Raw genomic sequence first — 20,632 nt, forward strand, 5'->3', positions numbered from 1 at the left:
AAATTATTTTGTTAGATACCTAGGCTGTTTCTATTTTTTTTCTCTTGCCTTTGTTTTTTTTTACTTTTGCTAATATGAATAAAGCTAATTTGAATATTTACATACAAGTGTGGATATGTAACATGCTATTGACTCACCACAGTCAATTTTGGGCCTCTCCTAACTCTGGTTCAGTGATGTCATATTGGTATTTTGAAATAGTCACTGTAGGAATCTTTATACCACAATTGACAAATGCTACAAATTACAGCTGTTTTCTTCCCGAAAAGCTTATTGTTAACATTTACCAGCATACCATTTGGTTATATGTTTTCATTTCTTTACAGTAAATAATTAGAAGTGATGTTTCTGGACTACATGACTGATTATTTTTAAATTTCAAATTATTTCTTGTCATGTTGTTGCAGAGAATTTAAAGAGAGAAATGTTACCCTTTTATAGAACCAACAGACTCAACCCATTACATACAGGTTCTCAAAATAACCACTAACTTGTTTTGAAGTAAGAAAACGTGACAGCACCATTTGGGACACAGACCACTCAGGCCATCTGTTATTTAACTGTATCCAAACAAAAACCAAGACTTATATCTTAAGAGAAGCAAGTGTCTACTTTGAGCTAGACAGAGAGAACGTTCCCACCCGACAGGGAGATAGGGGTGCTGATAAATTTCAAAGAGACGGTTTCAATACCCTTAAGGAAATTTTTCTGTGGTTGTAAAACTGGCAAGAGATCAACCTAATCTTTTTATTTTGGGGGGGAGGGGCGCTTGCTGGGTATTTAACTCAAGGCTTTGTAGTTCATTCTACCCAGCACCATACTAAGCTTTTAAAAAGATTTACATATATCTCAAATGGACAGAGAAAATACAAGTTTTTTTGAAGGAAATGCTCAAGAAAAAAGAATGTGTGTGTTCCTTTTCTTATTCTGATGCCGGAGGAAGTTCAATTTAAGATTACATTCATCCTAAAAAATGTCCACAAATGGCTGCCACGGTGCCGCATTCCAGAACCACACTCCCTTCTTCACCTAGCCAGCTGTGGCCTGTCTTTCAAATTCCTCTTCCACTCTCTTCCTGGGGAGGCTTTTCTCCCTACAGCTAGACCTCCTGCAGAGATCCGCTAATCATCAAAAGTTATGACTACAGTTTCCTAAAGCTGGTAAATACTGAACATCATTTAGTCTGAATCCACCCGGTTTAAAAACAGCCAAACTAAGATTGTGAAAAGTCCTTTAAAATGTACTTTACAGTGCTGGCTCCAACTTTTATTTAAGGGTTTCTCTCGCTCTTATTCTTAAGCCTGTAAGATCAGTCCCAAATGACCTTAAAATATTAAACTAAAATCGAGTCATACCCCGACACTCACGCCAAAATAAATGAATGAATGAATAAACAAACAAACAAATAAATAAATAAATAAGACCATCTTCTTTATTCGGTAGCATTGTTAGGGTTAACGTCCTCAACAAGCAGTTGTCGTCCTGACTGCGCCTGCGTGCCAATTAGACCAGGCGAATTTGCCCTGAGACTGCCATTTGAGGCCCCGCCCGCCCCACAATCCGGAACAAGACCCACATTCTGCTAGTCCTGTCTTGATGGGCGTAATCTTACTCCAATAAGAATGGAGGGCCTAGTCTCAGGGAGCCAATAGCAAAAAGCCAAGAGACGGTGGCGGCGGACTGTGCGAGGAAACAAGAAGACAGGCACAAGATGGAGGCGGTGGTGGTGGTAGCGGTGTGACAGGTGAGGGTAGGCCCCGTATGGTTTGGGTTTTGGAGCAGCCGCTGGACCTGGGCATGAAGTCTGAGCCGAATGCTCAGCTCCAAGATGCTTCCGTCTGAATCTCAGCGTCCCCCTGCCTGGAACCAAAGGAGTGGTTTGACCCGGGTTGAGACCGTTGTCGACCACGGGAGTAGACCTCGGGCAGGCTGCTGTGGTGATTTCACCCGCTACGAGTGGCAGTGCGCCTGCGCAGAGCATGAATCCCTTGCGGAGGGCGGGACCTAGCCAAGTTGGGTCTGGGGTCTGGGGCTTGTTTGCGAAATTTCAGAATGAATTCTTAAACCCCTCCAAGTGTCTGATGACATTTCCTCACGAAGTCCAGGAGATGCAGCTGTCTCCCATGGGTCCTTATTGCACTTAATATGCTACCCCTCTTAGGAAATGTCTGAGGATCGCCCCATTATCCTTAGTTCACCCCAATCTCTTTCCATGATTTCCCAGTGTGTTTACACGAGTAATTTGTTTGTGACCCATCAGTAGTTATCAGAGACAGTTTTTGGAGACCCTATCCCCAGCCTTATTACCTCCATTTTCCTCACTGGTCTTCCTTTCCTTTCCTCTTGGCAACCACTTGTATTTGACTTAATATGTAATGTGTATTATTCGGCTCCCTTTCACAGACCCTAGTGACTCTTGTTACATCTCTCTTCAGCATAGTGTTTGGTGAACCTCTTTGTGAACTCATCACAGAGTCTGCTGACCTCTATCATTACCTTTGACTCTATCATAAGCCTTATAGCTCATTGCTTTGGAATGCCCACAGTGCCTTTTAAGATCATTAGTACAGTCTCCATTTCCTCCAAAATAAAGACAAGACCTGATGATCCTCCATTTTTCCAGTTTCCTGTCTATGACTTCTTTTACTAGTGTCTGATCACTTCATTCTCCATTAAAAGCCAGGGCAGCCTGTTCATTCCCATTATATGCCTGCCACCTTCAGTCGCCAGTGCAGAATATACTGACTTCCCTAGTAGTCTCTAGAAGAGTTTTGTATAGTGTGGCCTCCAGTACAGTGTGCACTGCCTCCTCACTTCAGTGAGTCTGAGATCTTGGCACTCAATTGTGAGATAAAGCAATAAGAGATTCTGAGCAGAGAAGGGTTGCATCATTGGGCTGTTTCATAAAAAGTGGCATTCAGGGAGCAATGGGACCTTGGAGATGGAATTTTATGTGTCTTCTGCCATTCTGCATTCAGGCTGTCATTAGTAGACCTCTGAATTTTTTTTTCTAACCACTCCTAGGAGCCCTATGGCACCTGCCCAGTCCTACCTCAGCCTATCTTGACCAGACCTTAAGCTCCATGGAACCACCACGAGGCCCTCCTGCTAGTGGGGCTGAGCCATCTCGGGCAGTTGGCACTGTCAAAGTGTACCTGCCTAACAAGCAACGCACAGTGGTGAGTCACCAAGACCAAACTGACAGGGGTTCCAAATGGTCTCAGTTGTAAGTCTGAGATCACAAGGGTGACAAGGGGTAGGGAATGGCCACTGCATAGGGATGGAATAATTGGCTAGGACACCTATTTGTTACTGAAGACCCCAACCTCTGTACATATACACATACAGGTGACTGTCCGGGATGGAATGAGTGTCTATGACTCTTTGGACAAGGCCCTCAAGGTGCGGGGTCTCAATCAGGACTGCTGTGTGGTCTACAGACTCATCAAAGGGTAAATATGGAAACCATATGCCATACATTGGGTCCCTACACACCTCCCTTCTTCAGTGTCATCTTACTCTTCCTCCTCTGTCTTGGAGTTTTCCACTAGTCAAGATAGCCCAAGTAACACCTTTCATTTTGCTTCATTCCTTCATTGACTTGGAAGATCTGCAACTCAAATTTCCTGAACTCATCACCTCTTTTTTTTTCTCATTTTCCCCATGCACTGTGGAGTTGGTCTTCATTGACCTTATTTTTATTCCTGTGTTCCTTGGTGCCATAACAATTTGAATATAGTTCATGTTTTGCATTTTATCTGTTGTTTCAATGTTTCATCAGTTCCTTTCTCAGGTGCTGGCTTAATACTTCTGAGATTTAGTTTCATTTGCCTCTTACCTCATGGTTGAGATCATGGATTAAATTTGGGAGTGGTGGGCATACCAGTGATCCTAGCATTTGGGAAAATCACTTTATTCCTTGGGCCTGTTTCCTCATCTGTAAAGTGAGAGTGAGAATAGTTTCTTTTTTTTAATTTGAAATTTTACCTTTTTTATGTGTATGAGTGTTTTGGCTGCATGTGTATATGTGCACTTATGTGTGTTCCTGATGCCTACAGAGGCCAGAAGAAGGTTCAAAATCACCCAGAACTGGAGTTATGGATGGCTGTGAGCCATCATGTGAGTGCTAGGAATTCTGAAAGAGAAATCCAGGTCCTCTGAAAGAGAAGCAAGTACTCTTAACTGTTGAGCCGTCTCTCCAGCCCAATAGTGACTAACATGGTGAGAATTAAACATTCCAGAGAGTAATTCGAGGATGAGGCTGAGAGGAACTTTTGGAACTTCCTTGTCTACTATGACCCCAGTTCACCATTGTACTCATTCTCTCTCATACTCCTTGCAGAAGAAAGACAGTCACTGCCTGGGACACAGCCATTGCACCTTTGGATGGTGAGGAGCTCATTGTGGAGGTCTTAGAAGATGTGCCACTGACCATGCACAATTTTGTAAGTGCAGTGGGGTAGTGGGAGAGGCTGCAGTGTTGACAGGGAGGGCCCTCAATCAGGCCTGGACTTCCTGCTTTGTGAATGCAGGTACGGAAGACATTCTTCAGCTTGGCCTTCTGTGACTTCTGCCTTAAGTTTCTGTTCCATGGCTTTCGCTGCCAAACCTGTGGCTACAAGTTCCACCAGCATTGTTCCTCCAAGGTCCCCACAGTCTGCGTTGACATGAGTCCCAACCGCCGACAGTGAGCCCAGCCTGGGTTGGCTTGAGGGATGGGGAGGACAGAAGCCCAGGTCCAAAGGCTTACAGACAGCTGACCTATACTCACAGCCCTCTTGTTTTTACACCTTTATGTCCTCAAGGTTCTACCAGAGCATCCAGGATTTGTCTGGAGTCTCTAGGCAGCAGGAGGTTTCCTCAAATACGTCTGTGAATGAGCTACTAACGCCCCAGGGTCCCAGGTAGGGGTTCCTTAGGTGAAAAGCTGGGGACCAGTGAAAGAAGGATCAGAGGACCCTGATCATGCTTTTATTGTTTATTTGATGAATACTATTCTGCACCTACAAGTGTTGAGTACGGACTTGGGACTGTGCAACTATTGGTAAGGCACCCAGTCACTCTGGGTTTCAGGTTTTTTTCATTTGGGAAGAGGGGATAATTCTTTACCGTAGTGGGTTCTAAAGAGGATTAAGAGCTGAGATATGGGAAATGCTTAGAGCAAGATCTGGGACAGAGTAAATAGCAAGTCTTATTATTAATTATAAGTATGTATAAAACATTCTGTCTATATATAAACATCTAATTATTTTGCTCATCTCTTCTATTATAACCACACTCAAGTCTTTTCTCTTTGAAATACATATTACTGTAACAGAAGTATTTTACTTCTCTTATGTTGGATATAATGGTACCATATAGTTTTACATAATATATAAAAAGTAAGGTTAGCATAATATTTGTAGTTATGAGTGTTATGTGTGTTGATTACCCGTGAGTTTAATCTTAAGGTGGTGAAAGGAACAGAAAAATGTTTTTTGTGTGAGGTGTGGTAATTCATGGGAGGTAGAAGCAAGAGGATCCATAGTCCAGTAAATAGCAAGGCCAGCCTGGGCTACATGACACTGTCTCAAAACAGTAAAAATGTTTTTTTTGTAACATGATATATGGATAATCCTCATATTATGTGTATAATATGTAATATATAACATGCTAATATGTATTATTTAAAACATTGACATTTTAATATAGGTAATATATAAAATAAATAATAATTTGAAAAATACATGTCATTATGATATGTAATAAAAAATCATCTTACCCTTTCTCCAACTATCTTTGTCCTTCATTGTTCCTCCTTTAGACCTTTCCCCCAATGTCACCCTTTCTGAGAACCCACTTCTGACTCCTCCATGGACACTTTCTACCTTCTTACATCATTTTATTTTCCTCTTTTTGTGTCTATCATTAATAGTTATATTCTATATTTGTTTTTTTTAATTCTTCTACCTCTGCTAAAAATAACTCTACAAGGGCAAGAGCTTTTTATTTATGGCACCCACAGTTTGATCTCCTCTGTTTAGAGTAGAATCTGGCACACAGAAGGTACTCAGTAAATGTTTCTTGAACAGATGATGACGGGTATGACCAATAGATATGTGCTGTTTGTGAGCTAAATGTACATTCAGGGTGGTGAAGTTGGGCCTTCTTTGCTTTCTACTTTCTTCAGTGACTTCACAGCTTTTTCTCTATCAGCCCCTGTAACCAGTGTACCCGGGACCCGGAACACTTCTCCTTCCCTGTCCCTGCCAATCCCCCACTGCAGCGCATCCGCTCCACATCTACTCCTAATGTCCACATGGTCAGCACCACGGCTCCCATGGACTCCAGCCTTATGCAGGTGGGTGTCAAGGAGGCGATGGTTAGGAGCATGGAGCATTGCTCTGAGCCGTTACTATTGCCACATCCTTACTTTGACTTCTCCCACGTTTTTCCAGTTTACTGCTCAGAGCTTCAGCACTGATGGTGAGAGAACCCCTACCCTTCCCTTCACCCTGAGCTCTTTCTGCCCCACCACCTTACTTGCCTCTGCTCACAGTATTTTATACAACCACAGCTGCTGGTAGAGCTGGTAATGGAGCCCCTCGGGGTAGCCCTAGCCCAGCCAGTGTGTCCTCAGGAAGGAAGTCCCCACATTCCAAGTCACCTTCAGAGCAGCGGGAGCGGAAGTCCTTGGCAGATGAAAAGAAAAAATTGGTATGCCATAGGAAATCCTTGGGGGCTACCATAGGCTAAGTGCCATGACTTAGGGTTGTGGGTAGGCCCCTCTGATGCCACCAATCTGGCCTACAGAAGAACCTGGGTTACAGAGACTCAGGCTATTACTGGGAAGTACCACCCAGTGAGGTACAACTGTTGAAGAGAATCGGGACAGGCTCTTTTGGCACTGTGTTTCGGGGGCGTTGGCATGGCGACGTTGCTGTGAAAGTGCTCAAGGTGGCCCAACCTACCGCTGAGCAGGCCCAGGCCTTCAAGAATGAGATGCAGGTGCTCAGGTGAGATTGCTGTGTGTGTATGTGGGATGGGAATAGTGGAAGGCAGTGTTTAGTGTTTCTTTGGGGAAAAGCCATGCTGGGGTACTTCCTGGGTATCTACTATATTTGTGCCATGTGGGAATCATAATTAGACTTGGTTTCTCTCTAAGAGATGAGCCAATGATGATGATGATGATTATGATTCTTTGGATTAATATTGTTATTTGCTGGTTATGAACTAGGCCTAGCCATAGGCCATTCCCATGATCATTGAACACATGAAGAAGATTTTATGTAATCCCAGCTCCAGGAGTGCTCACATCCTTCCTTTCTGTTTGCTGAATCATTGGTGTTATATTTATTGTGTTGTGGGTTTGTTGTTAATCATAATAGTGCTTTTATGCAAAAAACCAATATAATTAATTATAATCATATCCATAATCTAATTGTTTAGTTATAAAATTGCTGTAATTAAGGTATAACCAACATTATGTTAATTAATTCACATGGAGAAAGGGTGGCACCCTTTTTGCTACTACAGTTTTATGTAGCATACTACTTTGTGCTTCTATTTTATATAAGGAAGACTGTGTAGGATTCTTCTTTTGTTTGTGTATGTGTGTGTGTCTGTAACCCAGAGCTTCACCCATACTAAACATATGTTTTACCACTAAGCTGTACTCTCTGTCATTAGGACCATATAATTTCTAACAATCCTGAGGATGTCTGCATGGGCTTCCCCCCTCTATCAAATAGATACAATAGATACTATAATAAAACTTTTGTTGCTTTTTTGTTTGTTTTGTTTTTTTCAAGACAGGGTTCTCTGTGTAGCCTTGGCTTTCCTGGACTCACTCTGTAGATCAGGCTGGCCTCTAACTCACAGAGATCTGCCTGCCTCTGCCTCCCAGAGTGCTGGGATTACAGGTGTACACCACTGTCTGGCTAATAAAACTTTTATTCTCAGCTCATCTCTGTAATTTTGATGACTTGAGTATGCAATAATTTACACGATATATTTTATCCACTGGCTTACCAGTATTAAGAATCTTTGGGCCGGTGAGGTGGCTCAGCACCAAGCCCGACAACCTGAGTTCAGTTCTTGGAACCTGTGTGGTAGAATGGTAGAAGGAAAGAACTAACTCTTGCAAGTTGTCCTTTGCCCTCTACATGCACACTAAGGAAAACATCCTCCAAATACACAGACACAGACATACATACACACTCACACAAGGAATCTTTGTATTTGGCTGGAGAGATGGCTCAGTCAATAAAGTGCTTGCCATGTAAGCACTTGAGTTTGGATTCCCAGCATCTACATAAAAAGTGAAAAGATTTTTACAGGGTACAGTGGTGCACACCTGTAATCCTAGTACTGGGACAGCAGAGACAGGAGGGGATCACTGGGGCTTGCTAGCCAGCCAGTCTAGCCAATTGGTGTAGTCTTGGTTTAGTAAGAGATCCTGTCTCAAAAAATGAGATGGAGAGCAATCAAGGGAGATACCCAACATCAACCCTCTGGCCTCTACACCCATTCACACGTGTGGTGAACATCCAGCCAGTCTAGATGAATTGGCATGCCCTAGGTCCCAGTGAAAAGTCTCTGCCTCATAAAACAAGGTGATAAAATAAGTAAATGTATAAACAAAATATAGCTTCTGAAAACGATACCCTAGTTTGACCTCTGGCCTTTACATGTGCATATATGTTTGAACACAGAGTGTTCAAACAATCTGGGGTATGTGGTAAAATCTTGTCTCAAAAAAGTTTTTGGTGTTTTTTTTTTTTTTTTGTTAGTTTGGTTTTTTTTTGTTTTGTTTTTGTTTGCTTGTTTTTTTTACATCTGTTTAGCTGTGTGGTAGTACATGTCTGTACTCCTAGCACTTGGTAGGCTGAGACAAGAGGATCAGGAATTTGAAGCCATCCTGAGATACATGAAACCCTGTTTCAAAACCAAAACTAATCCTCATGTGTAGAACTTAGTAACAGAGCATGTGTTTAACATTTGAAGGGCTCTGGGTTCCACATCAAGTATCAAAACAAGAAGGGAATGTCCTGGTGCTCTGTTGTCTTCTGTGATGTGAATATCAACCCGTTGTTTGCATTTATGTATTCAAACTATGGTTAACACCTATATAAAAGAATGTGGTTTTCTTATAAAACTATGGTAAAACAACATATATATCTATAACGTATATCTAGGTACCCAGAAACAAATTGGAAGTTTCAGAGCATTTACTCAGTTCAGCTCAGTTTTAAGGACTGGCTTGATCATTTCCTCACCCCTTGTCATATCCTCATAAAGCACCTACTTTATAATGATAAATTTCTATGGCTTGGGAACAAGAGGAGCAAAGAGGTTAGAGGTCCTCTTCAAGGTTGTACAGTGAATAAATGGTGGTTGGACTGAACTTGGGTTGTCAGACGGTTCTAGACTCTAGATCTTTTATCCCTAAGCCTCTCAAAGTGATCAGTAGATTATTATTCCCTATGCTATACATATGTCTCCATATGTCCCTGTGTTTATTGGTTCGTCATCTGTAAAATAACCACTGCTGGGTGTGGTAGCTCATCCCCATGATCCCAGTGCTTGGGAGGTTTGGGCAGAAGGATCACTGAGAGTTTGAGTCTGGGCACTGCCCAGGCTACTTAGTGAGCTCCAGGCCAGCTTAGTATGCAGCATGAGACCTTGTTTCGAAAACAGAAGAAAATAAAATAAAATGGAATTTTGTTGAGGAAGGTCAGGACATCCATATCCAAGCCCCAGAAGGGAATCAGCCCACCAAGTGTCACAGATTGGTATCTGACAACATTCTGGCCCTGAGTACCCTTAAGGACAAGGTAAAATGAATGACAGTGAAAGCAGGTAACATTGCTTTTCTTGTTGCTGAGTAAATACATGACACTTGTTTTATTTCCTGAACCTCATCTCCCTGCCTACAGGAAGACACGACATGTCAACATTTTGCTGTTCATGGGTTTCATGACTCGGCCCGGGTTTGCCATCATCACACAGTGGTGTGAGGGTTCCAGCCTCTACCACCACCTACATGTGGCTGACACGCGCTTTGACATGGTCCAGCTCATTGATGTGGCCCGGCAGACTGCCCAGGGCATGGAGTGAGCCTCACATTTTAGAGAATTGGGGGAGGAGGGAAGGAGAGATGAAATAGTCTCCAGCCAATTCACTACCTGCTTCCATCTCAACAGCTACCTCCATGCCAAGAACATCATTCACCGAGACCTCAAGTCCAACAGTATCTACCTGTTCCTGGCTGGGGTTTGGGGTGGGTATTAATCAGGGTGATAGTTTAGAGGGATGGTTCTTGGGTTAAGATCCTGGAAGTAAAAAGAGAAGGGCCTATATCTCATGGTTTCTTGCCAGAAAGCAGGACTATAGTTGGTGTGAAGGGCCTTTGTTTAGGAGTCAGATGACTCATGTGCTGTTGGGTACTTTGGTCAGGATGTGAGATGTAGTAATTGTAGAGAATATTACAAGGATCTTATGGTCAGTGTTCCAGGCATGACAGCTTTAGGTATCATCCAAAGGGCTTCTTGGTCTTGGCTCACAATGGAACCGAGTGGGGTTCCACCAGTGGATAGTATGAAATGGGGTGGCTTCTGTCCAGAGACATGACTCACTAGCACAGGGGTTCTGAGAATACCCCAATCAGGGTGAGAAGCATAGTTATTGGGATTCCCTGTAATGGTCCTTGACTCTGCTGGATATCTTCCTCCATGAGGGACTCACAGTCAAGATTGGTGACTTCGGCCTGGCCACAGTAAAGACACGGTGGAGTGGGGCCCAGCCTTTAGAGCAGCCTTCAGGGTCTGTACTATGGATGGTAAGTTGGACCAGGGTAGATGGGGAGCAATGGGAGATGTGGACTTCTGGATTGGGGCGTGTGGGACAAAGTGGGGATTTGTGTGCCATGTGTGGGTATCTGGACTGCCCATGTTTCACCTCATGTGGGTGTTTCTGAGTTGTCTTCAGTGTGACTAGCAGGATCTAGTACTGTGGGCCAGCCATTTTTTGACCCTCATGGTTCCCCTGCCCTATCTGGCCTACCTACTGAAGGCAGCTGAGGTGATCCGAATGCAGGACCCGAACCCCTACAGCTTCCAGTCGGATGTCTATGCCTATGGTGTTGTGCTCTATGAGCTTATGACCGGCTCACTGCCCTACAGCCACATTGGCAGCCGTGACCAGGTGAGCCCTGTAACTTACCTTCAGTTTTCAGGGCTTCATACTCCAGGTCTCCTCCTTTGTACAGACCAGTAATGTTAATAGTTCCTCCCCTGGCCCCCAAGCCCAAAATTTTTCTGGATGAAGAGTCCTAGAGTCTGTCTCCTAGATATCTCATACTAATTCCCATACTTCTCATATACCCACAAACCCCTGAGCCAGAACCCTTAAAACCCAGATTTCTTTGACTCCCTGTATTCAGAATGTTTCTACACCCCCAAACATCCAGAAGCCCCATAAACCCTTCAATAATTACAGCCTCCTGCTGTGGATGACCCAAATACCCCAAGTATACAACACTCAATCCCTTTGTGCTTCTCAAATATTCATAGTCTCCCAGGGTTTGGGTTCCTTGCATCTGTAGCATTCTAGGTCTTGGATTTTCACAGTTCTTCAAATTTAAGGTCTAGAACCTTCCATGTTCTTAGAAACCAGGATTCTCTAGGCTCCAGATACCAAGTATTTGAGCCTTGAGTACTTTGTAGTCTACATAGTCTTATTTATACCCCAGACTCTTACAAAAATAGAAGTTTCTCCAAGAAACAGTAGTCTGTACTTCCCTGAATCTCAGTATTTTCCAGTCTCTTACGCCCCCTTTGTACTTTGGACTCCTGTTGTTCTGGTCCATATATACCTATAATCTTTGACACCTGAGCTTAAATCCCTGTTCTATCAGCAGAAGATCCTTCCAAGTCCTCAGGGACCCAGACTCCTCTGGGCCCTAGTACTAGACACATAGTTCTCCCATTTTCTCTTGAGATTCATAGTTCCCTGGGCCTCCTAGCCTAAACACAAAATCAATCCATTATCCCCCACACACCAGATCATCTTTATGGTGGGCCGTGGCTATCTGTCTCCGGACCTCAGCAAAATCTTCAGTAATTGTCCCAAGGCCATGAGGCGCCTGCTGTCTGACTGCCTCAAGTTCCAGCGGGAGGAGCGGCCCCTATTTCCCCAGGTGGGCTGAGTAGGAGGGCTGGATGCCTTGGGGGAGAAGCACTGTAAGACAGAGGAGGATGTAGAGATAGAGGACATTGTGAATGGGAACCATGTTGAAGTCTGGGCATTGGGGATGTTGGGGCTGCTCTGGGACTCTGGACACTCCTCCTCATCTCCACCTGCTCCCAGATCCTGGCCACGATCGAGCTACTGCAGCGGTCACTCCCCAAGATTGAAAGGAGTGCCTCCGAACCCTCCTTGCACCGCACCCAGGCTGATGAGTTGCCTGCCTGCCTTCTCAGCGCATCCCGCCTTGTGCCTTAGACCCCAGTCCCAGCGACTGGGGAGCCAATTTCAGCCCTGCCATACCAAGGCACACCTTCCTATCAGCCAATCATTGTTCTGCCTCTGCCTTGATACATGCCTCAGGATTCCCTATCCCACACCCTGGGAAATTTGGGAACCCCCCCAAAAAAAAGACCCAAACAAACAAAAAACTGAGCTCCCCTGCTTCCTCCATAATTTGGTTTTCTCTTAGCTTTGGAAATATTTCTCATTTAGAGAGCTGTCTCATCGCCAACGGCTGAAATTCAGGGCAAGGCTTCCACTCAGAACCACTTTTAACTGATGTATCTTCACTGGATTTTGGGGTTCCCAACACCCCATGTGAATTTTGGAGTTTCCCTTTGTCTCCCTCACTACTCAAGGACTCTCCTCTTTACCAAGAAGCACAGAATTCTGCTGGGCCTTTGCTTGTTTATTTTGCTTCCCGACTCTTCTCTTGGGGTTCAGAGCTGCTGAGGGGTGGGGCAAGTCCAGGCAAGGAGTAGAGGTCGGAAGAAAGTGCAGACCACACAAACAGAGCCACTGTACACATTACCACAGGCGGCACAAACAACCACATATGCCAAGCATGGCACAAGAGGAGGCCAAGTCAGTCACAGACACAGACATTGGCAAAAGTGGGGGAGTGGGAGACCATTGGCCTTTCTTGTGCAAAGGATTCTGAGAAGATGGGTGGAGTTTGCATATTTAAAGACAGCTGTCAGAGGCAGGAAATTGAGGAAGGGTTTTCTGGAGGAAGAAACTGAGGGGTCCTAAAACTGGAAGGAACTTCCAGTATGCTGAATGGGGTTGAGGAGATTAGGTGAAGGGAAGTCCTTGAGGGACTGAGTGGTGGATGGTAGGTGGCATTTGAAAATGTGGCTCTCCAGAGGGATGATCTGTGGAAAGGGCTTAAGGGATGGGGCTTGAGGAATTCGCAATTTTTGATTAGGAGTAAGGAGTGCTGGAGAGATTCAGGACCAAGAATAGAAAAGGGTTTTCCAGGAATTTCAGAGGTTCAGGAGAGGATTTGATATATTAGGTCAGAAATGGGTTCCCTGGGATTCAGGAGCTTCCAGGGAAGAAATCACCCTTTAGAGGTACCGGATGTAGAGGTCTTCAGGAATTTGGAGGCTCTAAAACAGATCTGGAAGATTCTAAATGGACTTGGGGATTCCCAAATGTGAGAACTGGATTTAGGAACCTTGAGGAATAAGAAGTGGGATGTTGGAGAACCAGGAGAGGGGTTCTCAAGGGATTTGGAGATTCCAAAAGTGAGAAATGGAGTGAGGACCCAGAGGGTTGTCTAGGGATTTTAGGGGTTCTCAGAGTGGGGTATCAGTCGGAGAAGAGGCTGGCGAAAGACTTCCTCAGGCTGCGGATGGTCTCAGCTTTCACCTCGTCCTGGCTAAGGCTGGGCCTGGGCGGGGCTGGCTCTGGAAGGTTGAAGGCATTGGTCAGAGACTGGGATTTGCTAGAGAGAGACAAGGTGGAGGCATGGGAGGAAGGGGGAGTGGGAAAGAGGAAGGGAGGAAGGGAGAGAAACACAATGTTACCCCAGGCCCAGTCCCAGCCCTGCCCCTCCGATCCTGGGGCTATGCCTGTGACCATCCCACCCCCAAGCATGGGCCTGGACCATGATAGATTCTCAAGGGTGGGAGAACTCTTGGAGCAGATGAAGCTGAGGCCAGGGAGGATATGGGGTCATCTGGGAAGACTTAGATATAAAATTAATTTAGTGGTGCAGTTTAATGGGAAGGGTCCTTGGCACAATTCTAGGCTAGTTTGATATGAAGGCAGGATTGGGAGTTGGGGGACAGTTGCAGTCAGAAGGTAAGGAGTCTAGGAAGGGCCTGGACCAGCAGGGAGGGACAGTCTAGTAAGGGCCAAGCCAGTGTGAGGGTGATCTAGTGGAGGTGGGTCAGGGAAAACTTTTGAGCCAAGGGCTAGGGGAATGGAATGGACTAGAAGAAGCAGAAAGGGTGGTGTGATCTGGAGAATTTGAAGTGCCAAGAAGATTTGAGAGTGGACCAGAAAGGAGTCTATACTATTAGAGAAGGTTTGAAGAGAGGCTGAAAAGAGTGAAATTATGGAAGGTTACAAACTGGCCTGAGGGAATTCAGGGACAGCTGGGAGGAGGGTACTACTGGAAGATCAGCTGGCAGGGAAATACTGGAAATGGGTCAGTCATGCTGCTGGGGTGGGCCAAATGCCTTGAATGGGGATTTTCCCAGGGCATGTAGGAGAGGAACCTGAACTGGAAATGGAGATGCTGGGATTCTCCCCTCAATTGCTAGGACTGAGACAAAAGGGGTTTGGTCTAGTCTCAGGCAGATAAGACCTGTATTTTCTTGGGACCTGGGGGTGCCCTACTGGGGCCAGTGCCATCTGTGAGCAGCAAAGGTCAAGGCTGCTATAGAGCTCCCCTTACTTGAGCTGGGGGTGCGGGGGTCCCCCTGCAGCGGCGGTGATGGGTGGCGGCACATCCTGACTGGGTTTCTGGGACAGCTGTGGTTTTGTGGGACGTCCAGCAGGACCTGGGCCACTGGGCCGGGGCTGCTGTGTGGTAGGTGGCCCAGTGCGAGGTCCGGGACCTGCCTGGCTGGCCTGACGAGTGGGACCAGCAGGGCCTGGGGGTTTCTGGGGAGGGCCCTGGCGCTGCTGCCCCCCGGGTGGGGCTCCTGAGGCTTTTGGTGGAGCAGGACCGGAGATAGATGCCTGACGGGTAGCCTGTGGGCCCCCCGCCTGACGTTGTGGAGATGGAGAGGCTGGAGGACGAGTTGCTGGAGGTGCCCCAGGGCCTCCTGCCACTGGCCGGGACTGGCGGCCTTGACCCTGGGTCATTGGTGTGGCCTGAGATGCGGGCTGCTGAGGTGCTGCTGTGGGACTTGGTAGGCGCTGGGGCAGAGGGCTGCCAGCTGGGGGTCCAAGGCCAGAAAGATGCTGCTGGCCCTGTGGAGGTGGACGCTGCTGCAGTGGGGGTCCCTGGCGCTGAGGTCCTGGGCCTGGCTGTGGAGGGCCTCCTAGGAACAGAGAAAGAGAACAGCAAGTGAGGGTAGTCAGCAAGAGAGGTGAGGCTGTTTGGGAAGGTAGAAACCCAGAAGGCTTGTCCTCACCCTGCGGTGGGGGTCGTTGCTGAGCAGACGGTCCTGTAGGCTGCTGGGAGGTCTGGCGGCCCAAGGTCAGGGCTCCTGAGGATGGAGTCTGTGGCAGAAGAGTGAAGTACGAGAGATAAAAATAGTTACCAGACAGTGGGAGCAACAGCTAATCAAAATGACATGGATTCCCATTTATACTGGGCATTACTCCATTTGTGGCCAGTTAAGGGCAAGTGGGTCTATGACCCCATACTTGGTCAGGAGGGTTTTTTTTTTTTTAAGTTTTAGTTTTTTGAAACTTAAGTAAGTACGTACTAAGTAAACTTAAGTAAGTAGTAAGGCTACACAGGGTTTCTTTGTGCAGCCTTGGCTGTTTCGACTCACTTTGTAGACCAGGCTGGCCTACACAGAGATCTGGCCTACCTCTGCCTCCCAAGTGCTGGGATTATAGGCATGTGCCAATGGGCCCAGCTAGTCAGGAGGCTCTTAAGAATGGCAAGGTAGCAATTTATTGAGGCCACACGCGCATAAAGGTGACACTATTTATTATACTGATACCGCCTCAATGGCACCAGCTTGATCACGGGCTGGTCTCCTTCCCACTAGCTCAATGCCAAGGGTCTGACCTGGCTGTGGGAGCCCCTGCCAGGAGAGGCATCCCGCTGTTGCTGCCTAGGCAGAGCCTGAGTCATCTTGTTGACCACCAGTTCCACGATGAGCTGCTTGTCTTCATCCTGGTGATCACCAATGAGTGGCATGGAAGAGCCCACCACCTGTGGGAGGAAAAGGGATCCAATATTGGGGGAGGCAGGAAGTGCACAGTGCCAACTCACTTTCACTTGGCAAAAAAACATGGTGACTGCAAAGAAAAGAGGTTTCTAATAGGCACTGACTGTACTCTGTAAAGAAGACCTGTCTGTTCCAAGGCTCTGGACAGCTTTGGGGCTGGGCTGTTAGAGCTAGCTCTGCAAATCAGTGTCCATGGGAGCAAATTTGGCCTGCTACATGTTTTTCTATGGTTCATGAGCTAAGGTAGATTCAATATCTCTTTCTTCTTTTTTAAAGGAGGCAGAATCATAATCAGACCAGTGAGCCTAAAACCCAACAGTCTAGCCCTGAATTCATAGGCACGATCTTGCCTCACCCTCCCAAGTTGATAGAATTACAGGCATGTACCATAGTCCAGGCTACCCTCAAACTCTTTAGCTCCTGCCTCAGCCTTATAAGTGCTGGGATTACAGTTTCTTACTTTACCCAGCCTCTGATGTTTTTCACTGGTAGGGGGAAAATGATTTCATATGTGTAAAAGATAGGAAATTTAAATTCAGTGTACTTAAAAGACAAATGTAAACACATAAGTTGTACTCATGCACAGCTGAAATAATTTTCTATCTTGTTTATGGCTGCATTTGTAGAACTGAGTCAGTAATAAGCTGCATGGTCAACAAAGCATAAAATATGTACTGCTGGTCCTTTATAGAAGATACTTTCTGGTCCCAGCTTTATAGTTTGCTGGGCACTGTGCCTTGTACAGAGTGCTTTGCTGTGGTTTCTAGGACACTTCAAAGGTTAACTAAGTGCTTTACCATTTACCAAGGTATCTCTATCCACAGAGCACTTTATATGTATCTTAGCAAGTGTTGCCATTCATCAAGGATGTCCAAGTTTTTAACATTGCCATTAGTTAGGGATGCCCCAGCTCATACAGTACTTTATAGCTTATATTACCATTCACTGAGAGCATTGAGTCACAAAATGCTTTACATTTTAGATTGTTGTTTTCGTTCACCCACTGTTCCCTTGTGCCACACCAATCCCTGGGTATTCCTACCTCAATAATGTGATCCCTTCCATCCTTGCCATGCAATGCTTCCACTGCGCAGATGTCAAGTCCCCCAAAAATCTCTGAGCATGTGTCTACCCACAACTTGTACCTGCAAAGACAAGGGGCAGAACAGCTTGTCATTGCTCTGCTTAGATGATTCTACTCCACCCTTCCTCCTTGCACTCCTCAATTATGTTTCTCACCTGTCAGACATGGCAATCTGCTCAAGCATGGCGGAGCCTGTGTTGGTCTTCCAGTTCCCTGACACTGATGTTCTCCTAGTGAGGAAAGGGGAAGAGACTTAGTAAGGCCTGAGATGCATGGGGTAGGGTTCCCTGAAAGGCCTTTGTCTCTCCACTTACATGTAGGCCTTGTAGTTCTGCCCAATCTTCTGGACACGCACATCATATTTGGCATCAATGAAGGGCTCAGCAGTGGCATATGTCTTAGTCAGTGCCACAACACTTGCAATATCCTGGAAGTCATGTTGGTTGTCTACCTTGACCTGTGGGTATTTGCATGGTATGAAGGCAGTAGTGAGGAGTGGGTATATCTGGAGGGATGTGTAGACAAATACAAAGTAGATATGCCAAGGCACTCGAGCATGCATAATTATGGGTATCCTGTTTCATACATGTGCACACACATATAAAATTGCTTGTATACAGCTCTGAATATGCTAAAACCCACTTCTTTTTTGAAGTGCTGAGGACCAAACACAGGGCCTTGCACATGAGAAGCAAGCACTCTGCATCCTCAAACCAAATTATCCACTTTAAACAGGGAAGTTGACTGAAGTGTGGAATTACATATCAATAGACTGTAAAAATATAGACACAAAAACTCAGTTGTATACATAAAAACACAGAAGCTGAGACAGACTCACACTTAAAAAGTACAAATCTGTTCACTACATAAGAACAGACAAAATCAGCTGGATGAAAAGCATACTGGACCTCAAGAGCCTGGAACATAAAAGATGATGTGGGTTCATTACAGAGCCATGCTCATATATACACAGCCATATGCTTGGTACACTAGCACAGTAACAGGACATACAAAACTAGCTGATTGCATGAGAATAATATGGGTTGAAAATCAGCTGAATATGAAAATACAAAATCCAATTAGATGAAGACATCCAGAATGCATCATCAAATTGGAATTGTGTATTGAGAACACAGATGTACAATTAACTACATACAGTGCCCAAACATGCACTATATAAACATGCATGTATACTCTGCTGGGACTCACCTTGCCCATCCCAGAGTGTGCATGGCCCATCTTCACGACCACAGGGTATGTTGTGCTGCTGAGCTGGTAAAGATGAAGGCAAAAGAGGCATGGTCAGAGCAGTAGTTGGTGACCCATAGAATGTGAGCCATACTGGTTGCTAATTTTTTTTTTCTTCCAGAAAAGGGTTGGTTAAAGACAGGTGGAACAGTCAGTAGTTTCATAGCAACTTTGAGCCCAGAATTGATTGCACAGCCTTGCCTGTCAGTTGCTCCACTCTCTAAGCCCTAAGCTTTTCATATTTGCTTTCCCAGGCAGAGGCCTTATAAATGAGGGTTGAGGGAACTTCCCAGAAAAGAGAAAGTTTGTTTTTATAATGAATAGATGTTGGAGTGAGGGTGTGTATGAAGGTGTGGTAGTTAGCACGAAGCAATGAGACCTTCAGCCAAACCTTGCATGTAAGTCTTAACTTTATACACACACACATACACACATGCACGCACACACACCCCTTCAGAATTCAGATTACTCAGTCAAAGCTAGAGGTGTCCATATCTATTGAGAAAGACAACCATAGGTTCAAATAACATTTAGTTCTGGGGCTTCACAGAGATCCAATCAATGAGCTCATGTAATCATTCTGTCAGCCAGGTGCTGTTAGCATGGGACAGCAGCCAGCACTCCTGAGTAGTATGTGCTCCGCACTGTTACAACTCTTGGAGCACACACATGGGCTCCCTCCCCTTGCTCTTACCTATATAACAGAAGACAACATAACAGAAAGAGCCACACATGCAGTATAGAAGCACACACAATTCTAGAGGCACACAATAAATGGACATATGCAGCACATACTGGCACATCCACAATGAACAGAAGGATTAATACAACATACAGAAAGTGAATGCACTTCTAGGCATTCACATAGCCAAATTCCTATAACTCAGACCTCATCACATTCCTGGGTCCATGAATGTGTTATCTAGACATTCAACATGTTTTTTCATAACTACAATATAAGCATACACAAAATAAAATATACAGAGAACATTCCTCGGCATGGACATATGTTCAGGCAAGTATGCGTTAGGCAAAGATATGTTAAGTCTCCCTGTGCTCTGGGCCAGGTAGAGGGTATGAGGTTGGAGCACCCTAGCCCCACCATACCTGAGGTGCCCCTGACTCCTACTGACAGGGTAGGGATAGCATTTTTGGAGGAGCTCTGGGGCAGTGGCAGTTCCCAAAAGGCACAGGAAGCCCCATAGTCTAAGGGTGACTGAACTTCCAATTTCTCTCTTGACCTTCAGGTCTCTCCCTCCCTCTACAATTTCTCTCTTCCTCATTTCCCAAACTAGTGGGTTCATGGGGAAGGGGAGGGCTGAGTGGTATGGTTTTGGAAAAGTGGATTGTGGTAAGGGTGTCATCCAGGCATCAGGCCAAGGAAACTGCCAAGATCTCTCTCTCTCTCTCTCTCTCTCTCTCTCTCTCTCTCTCTTGTGTGTGTGTGTGTGTGTGTGTGTGTGTGTGTGTGTGTAGGGAGAAACCAGAGAACAACCTTCCACACAAGCATCTACTCATCACACAGGGAAGCATGAGACATGCACAGTTATATTTGTAACCTTCAACTCTCAGAAGCAACACACTCAGGCACATACCTGAATCTCAATAAGAGACATGGAACACATCAAGGGACACATGCCACTCCCAGACGCACAGACACACAGAGAGCTGTTCACACACACGCAAACCTCCTCCCATCTGCTGAGCTTTCTGGATCCTTTTCATAAACCAGCTTTGCTTCCTCTCTTCCTGAGCTTGAACACAGTACTGTGGGTGCATGTAAGTGTGTACTTGTCATAAGTGCATACAGGGGCCTGGGGATTTCCTGGAAAGCTGTAGCCTGCCATCTTGGCCTTTCTTCTTCCTAAGGCCATACAAAATCCCAGCTAGGTACTGTCTCTTTGGGCCTCAGTTTCCTGATCTGTACAAA

At 45.5% G+C, this 20,632-nt stretch overlaps 2 protein-coding genes across 4 annotated transcripts in view; one reads left to right on the forward strand and one right to left on the reverse strand.

Annotated features, from left to right (window-relative positions):
• The first annotated feature begins 1,558 nt into the window (after positions 1 to 1,558).
• Araf (A-Raf proto-oncogene, serine/threonine kinase) lies at positions 1,559 to 12,905 on the forward strand. Of its 2 annotated transcripts, none has more exons than XM_055607911.1 (16): positions 1,559 to 1,744; positions 3,025 to 3,179; positions 3,349 to 3,452; positions 4,343 to 4,445; positions 4,533 to 4,687; positions 4,806 to 4,904; positions 6,196 to 6,340; positions 6,438 to 6,465; positions 6,557 to 6,696; positions 6,793 to 6,995; positions 9,918 to 10,094; positions 10,185 to 10,231; positions 10,701 to 10,819; positions 11,053 to 11,184; positions 12,044 to 12,178; positions 12,349 to 12,905. In XM_055607911.1, exons 2-16 carry the CDS (start codon positions 3,084 to 3,086, stop codon positions 12,481 to 12,483), a joined length of 1,818 nt encoding a protein of 605 aa, XP_055463886.1. In that variant the 5' UTR covers positions 1,559 to 1,744; positions 3,025 to 3,083; the 3' UTR covers positions 12,484 to 12,905. The 2 variants fall into 2 exon arrangements, with proteins under 2 accessions (XP_055463886.1, XP_055463887.1); XM_055607912.1 differs by having other exon boundaries at positions 6,620 to 6,696.
• A 74-nt stretch (positions 12,906 to 12,979) lies between these two features.
• Positions 12,980 to 20,632, reverse strand: part of Syn1 (synapsin I) — a 67,299-nt gene continuing 59,646 nt past the window's right edge. The window contains exons 6-13 of one of the 2 annotated variants that reach the window (XM_055607909.1): positions 18,664 to 18,726; positions 17,769 to 17,911; positions 17,610 to 17,684; positions 17,413 to 17,515; positions 16,208 to 16,354; positions 15,600 to 15,687; positions 14,915 to 15,506; positions 12,980 to 13,957 (exon numbers count right to left, since the gene is read on the reverse strand). In XM_055607909.1, coding sequence (XP_055463884.1) covers positions 13,822 to 13,957; positions 14,915 to 15,506; positions 15,600 to 15,687; positions 16,208 to 16,354; positions 17,413 to 17,515; positions 17,610 to 17,684; positions 17,769 to 17,911; positions 18,664 to 18,726 — 1,347 coding nt within the window. In that variant the 3' untranslated portion in view covers positions 12,980 to 13,821. The remainder of the gene's footprint in view (positions 13,958 to 14,914; positions 15,507 to 15,599; positions 15,688 to 16,207; positions 16,355 to 17,412; positions 17,516 to 17,609; positions 17,685 to 17,768; positions 17,912 to 18,663; positions 18,727 to 20,632) is intronic. The other variant, XM_055607910.1, reaches the window with a different exon arrangement.

This window comes from Psammomys obesus, unplaced genomic scaffold (genome assembly GCF_907164565.1).
Source record: "Psammomys obesus unplaced genomic scaffold, mPsaObe1.curated_primary_1811, whole genome shotgun sequence".
Classification (NCBI taxonomy): domain Eukaryota; kingdom Metazoa; phylum Chordata; class Mammalia; order Rodentia; family Muridae; genus Psammomys; species Psammomys obesus.